The sequence below is a fragment of the Microchirus variegatus genome (assembly GCF_963457635.1).
Source record: "Microchirus variegatus genome assembly, chromosome: 11".
In the NCBI taxonomy this organism is placed as follows: domain Eukaryota; kingdom Metazoa; phylum Chordata; class Actinopteri; order Pleuronectiformes; family Soleidae; genus Microchirus; species Microchirus variegatus.
The window spans coordinates 411146-416199 of NC_139812.1; the positions used below are offsets into that span (position 1 = coordinate 411146).

General features: G+C 39.7%; 1 protein-coding gene across 1 annotated transcript; it reads right to left on the minus strand.

Moving 5' to 3' along the window:
* Positions 1 to 379: 379 nt before the first annotated feature.
* Positions 380 to 2544, minus strand: tlx1 (T cell leukemia homeobox 1; the record flags this gene model as incomplete). The annotated part of the gene is made up of 3 exons (XM_083897228.1): positions 380 to 590; positions 1467 to 1704; positions 2109 to 2544. 3 exons carry the CDS (start codon positions 2542 to 2544, stop codon positions 380 to 382), a joined length of 885 nt encoding a protein of 294 aa, XP_083753354.1.
* Between the last annotated feature and the right edge of the window lie 2510 nt (positions 2545 to 5054).

Here is a 5054-nt window from a genome sequence, read left to right on the forward strand (position 1 = left end):
AAAAATATGAGGAAATAATAATCAAAAATCAAAGTAGTTGCACATCACTATGGTGTTTTATCTCCCCTGTCGTTCACTGTGGCCTTCAGGTGCTTTTATGTGTATAAATAATAAACGTGGTCATTTAAATGCTGCCGCGTGTTCGTGTTTGTTTCAGTTTGCAGGTGCATCGACAGTGATTTTGCAGTTGAGTCAAAGGTTCTATTCACAAGGCGAATAAATAATAAATGCTCTGCTCTTCACACAGAGACTGTGCTCATTTTGAAAAAATAAAAAAAAGTCTCTCCCATACTGCAGTCTGTGCAGGATCCACAGCAGACGTTGGTCCGCCCGTGGACACTGGAGCTGTGCCCGAGTCTCTGCTCACTCTTATCACTCTTTACTCGCACGATGACACGCTGCTGATCTTTGCGGTGTTCTCGGTCCAGGGCTGCAGGTTCTGCAGGGCGAACAGAGAACTGTTCTGCAGACACAGCGGATCCGGGGTCACCGGCTGGTTGATGGTTTTCTGAAAAGCTTCCTGCTGCAGTTGCATTAAGATCCGGTTGGCCTGCTGCCGCTCGGCCTCGCGCTCCTCTGCTGTCTGCCGCCTGCAGACACAAGGAAACACCGTGGAGTGTAAAGCGCGGACACACACACACATGTATATATAATATATATGATATATGTGTGTGAAAGATGGTTGATATGCTATTCACCTACTCTGTTAATGAAATAATGTGAAACATGTATATCATTTAAATTATAGACAAATTCAGTCTACCGACTGCAATAAAAGCCAATATTAAATATTGTATTATAATGATATGCATTCAATAATTAGAATAATAATAATTATTACAAAAATAAATGAATAAAGGGACATTCAGTATGATTGTAATATATAAGTATATTATGTATATGCCCTGCTCTTATTTAACACTGAACTTTTATTTCCACAAACTGTTGTGAAAAAGTGACACATCATTCTACACACGTGCATAATCTCGTGCACTATACTAGCTTCATATATCTCTTCTCATATAAAACCTCCAGAATGTTCTGAATACACGAATCATTTTTGAAGAACACATTCAAATAGGTCCGTGTTTCATTACTTCGAAAATATTAATTTATTTAATACTTAAAACATTTTAATTACAAAAACAACCATAATTGAGCAGACATAAGAATGTTTATTCCTTTTCTTCAAAAAAAAAGAAAAAAAAATCTGTTTTTTTGGAGAACATTACATTCGAGATTGTATTACTCTGATATTTAAATTTGAAAGGAAGCTGAAAAAGATACTGTCCCTTTATCTGCACACATTTACACAAAAATCCTAATTTTAGACCTAAACCTCACTTAATTATACAACCAGCTTATACACATGTACACAAGCAATATTAGAGACAATGAAACACAAATAAACTGCCCTGCAAAAGGAAAACAATAACAACAATCTTGTCAAATTAAACATGATTCACCTCCATTTGGTTCGTCTGTTTTGGAACCAGGTTTTGACCTGAGCGTCGGTCATCTTCAGGGCTTTGGCCAGAGCCGCGCGCTCAGCAGACGCCAGGTACTTCTGCCGGTGGAAGCGTTTCTCCAGCTCACAGATCTGCAGGCGCGTGAACGACGTCCGCGGCTTCTTCTTCTTAGGAGGCGTCCGGTTCTGATAGGGATGACCCACACGACGCGTGACGGTGAGGGGGGAGAGAGACACTGGACAACACAGGGCGGGAGAGGACAGGACAGTTGAAAGCAGGGAATGATGCAGGAAGCACAGCAGAGGCGACAGGCCATTAAATATTATTTAATGTTGTACACCATTCATCATAATATACATTATTAAAAAAATCAATCCTTTCTATTCATTTAAATATATATATATTTTTTTTGCAAAAAACCCATCGACATTTATGTAAATAATAATAGGTTTCTATGTAATTTACATTTTTTGAGTCAACATAACAATTTCGTCTTTTCGTTTAAATGATGCAAAGAGACAGAAGCTGAAAAAATAATAATAATAAAAAGAAAATAATAATAATCCATTACTATTTCAACTACTATATTACAAGTGATAAAACTGTCACACACACACAATATATTCTAATATATTGTACCTGTGAATCTGTCTTTGGTGAAGCGTCTGTTACTCTCCATCCAGGGGAAAGTGAGCGCGCTCAGGTTGTTCATGGTTCCGCTGCCCGGCGCGAGGGAAGGATTCCCCCCGTGCAGAGGCCGGTGCGCGGGGACACGGATGACCCCGGCCACGTTTGCGTTAGTCCCGTTCACGTTGACGTTGACACCCATGTTCATGTGATAAGCAGCACCGCACGCGCTGCCTGCGCCGCTGTAGCCGGTGTTCGCGCACACGAACCCGCCACCGCCGCCTCCATTACCGCTGTAGGCCGCGTGTCCGTAGTCCGGCTCGTGCATTCTCGTACCCAGCATGCAGCTCTGCTCCACATTATTGAGGATTTGATCGATGCCAAAACTGATCGGCTCCACGTGCGCGTGCTGCTCTAGATGCGCCCCCAGTAAACCCATGTGGTCCATGACTGCAGCCGCGCGCTCCCCCTCACGCTCCGGCGCGAGGAACATTACCTGCTCCACGATCCACGCGCCGCACAAATGAGTCCTGAAGTTATCTAGTGGCAGTGTACCGCCCCCCCCCCTCTCTCTCTCTCTCTGTTCCTAAATACCTTAAAACAGAAAGCACCCCTCTAAGATAAGATAAGATAGTCCTTTATTTTCAAGTAATATTGAAAAACTTGCTCATGAAAATACTGTTTTAATGATGCGATATAATTTATGGCATCACTAGATTCTCAAACGCTCTACAGACCGTGGAGCTCCCACATCATACACGCTTATATGTGTGTGTGTGTGTGTGTGTGTGTGTGTGTGTTCAAGTCTGATCAAACTCACATTCGCTACAGATCATGTTCATAACTAAGTGACTTGTATGTGACTTTATAGGCCTCAGTGACACACACACACACACACACACACACACACACACACACACACACACACACACACACACACACACACACACACACACACACACACATTATTGAACTTACTGCACACTGAGGACCAGCATTTCCACTTTATAAATCAACACAATTACAAATATCTACTTCAAGAATGACATCTATATAGAACTACTGGTTGCAGTACCATAAAATGTCTGCAGGTGGAGCCCCAGAGCAAAAAGGGCTGGAAAACGTTTTCGATTTTTTTTTTTACTTTTTTATTTTCTATTTTTTTGGTCCAAAATTTGACAAAAATGTCAAACTATACTATGTCGACCAAAATTTGAAAAAACGATTTGACCAAAAATTTTTGGTACAAAATTTGACAAAAACGTCATACTATACTATGTCATCCAAAAGTTGACATTTTTTTATTTTTTTTTGACAAATTGAGTTTAGCATGTTATAGCAACCCAAGGAAGTGATTTCAATGAAAACAAAGTGAGGACCGACCAAAATGTCCTCACTCTGTAAAAATGACCTCACTTTGTTGGTTAAAAACCAACCAAGTACAAGAACACACACGCACACTCACACACACACACACACACACACACACACACACACACACACACACACACACACACACACACACACACACACACACACACACACACACACACAAACACATTTAAAAATGTATTTTGAAATTGTTTAAATGTGTTTTTTTTAATGTAGTCATGTATAATAAGTGGACTAATGGCTTTGAGAGTTCTTCTATAAATCAGTGAAAAATGAGTATTGATGTTGACCGTATTTACTGTAGTAAAGCGGCTCGTTATTAATTCATGCCCAGAGTGATGACACGCTGCAGAGTGTGCTGCATTTTCATTAGTTTTCGTGAGGACTAACGTGAGCCGAACACGCTGGAATATGTCACCACTGTTTCGCGACTGAAGAAGCCACCGCACACTTCAACTTTCGTCATGTTAAAACTGCAGATAAATAAGTCATTATTACATTCATTAAAAATATTAATGAGTCCGGAAATGATCAATGGCTCCTGCAGCTGCTCCAAATTGGGGGGGATATGTATGGAAAACTTTATTAGAACAAATGGATGAAATATGTTTCATTGTAGATCATAAATAACGAGCACATTTGTGCTGCTCCACGACACAAACCGCACCAAAAATTAAATGACAAATGATTTGATCTCCTTCTAAAAGCCGCTGGGACACAATTACTTAACATCAGACATTAACGCATTAATAATTGATTTGCTTTCAATGCTTCCCATTGGTCAATTGACCAACATTAAATTTTAATAGCCTATCCGCACATTCAGGTGCACATGTTGGTGTAAGTGTGCACCAATAGGCCCTAATGAATATTAAAGAAATAAAGAAATAAATCACTGCTGACAGTCCAGCCTCTGAAAACTTAGCCCACATGATATGATTAGTTAGACCACGGCTTAGATTCTGTTTTCTAACGTGTATTATTAAATATTTGTAGTCTATTTATTTGGTTTGGTGGTAAAAAGGTAAACTGAATACATCCACACTAACTGGTATTGACTGTTGATTTACCTTTGACCTAAACATCATCTTTGACAAACACCTGTCTCTGCTGCTGTTATAAGTACATATGACGTATTTATAACTAAAGCACTTCATTTATTAAACATGATATTAAACCTTGTTGCTGATGCATTTTAGTTAGTAACCTATGTAAACCTTATTGAAATGAACTGGCCTTGAATACAGCTTGACCAGGTATACATTTTTATTTACACTCCAGTAACATGTTACCAGAACACTATACATGGTCATGATTTATGTTTATACAGCACTTGTCTAGTTTTGATGAGCACTCAAAGCTGTTTTACACTATACAGTTTTGCCAATTCACACATTCACACACACACTTTCATACAGCGCATCTCTGTGCAGCACGTTTCCAATAATTTACCTTTCATATCAATTCACACTCTGCCGCACCACATTGTAAAAGTAAGCACAGCCCCCCCCCAGGCTACTTTTAAAACAATGCATCTGCAAACACTGTGCCAAAAAACATGTTTGT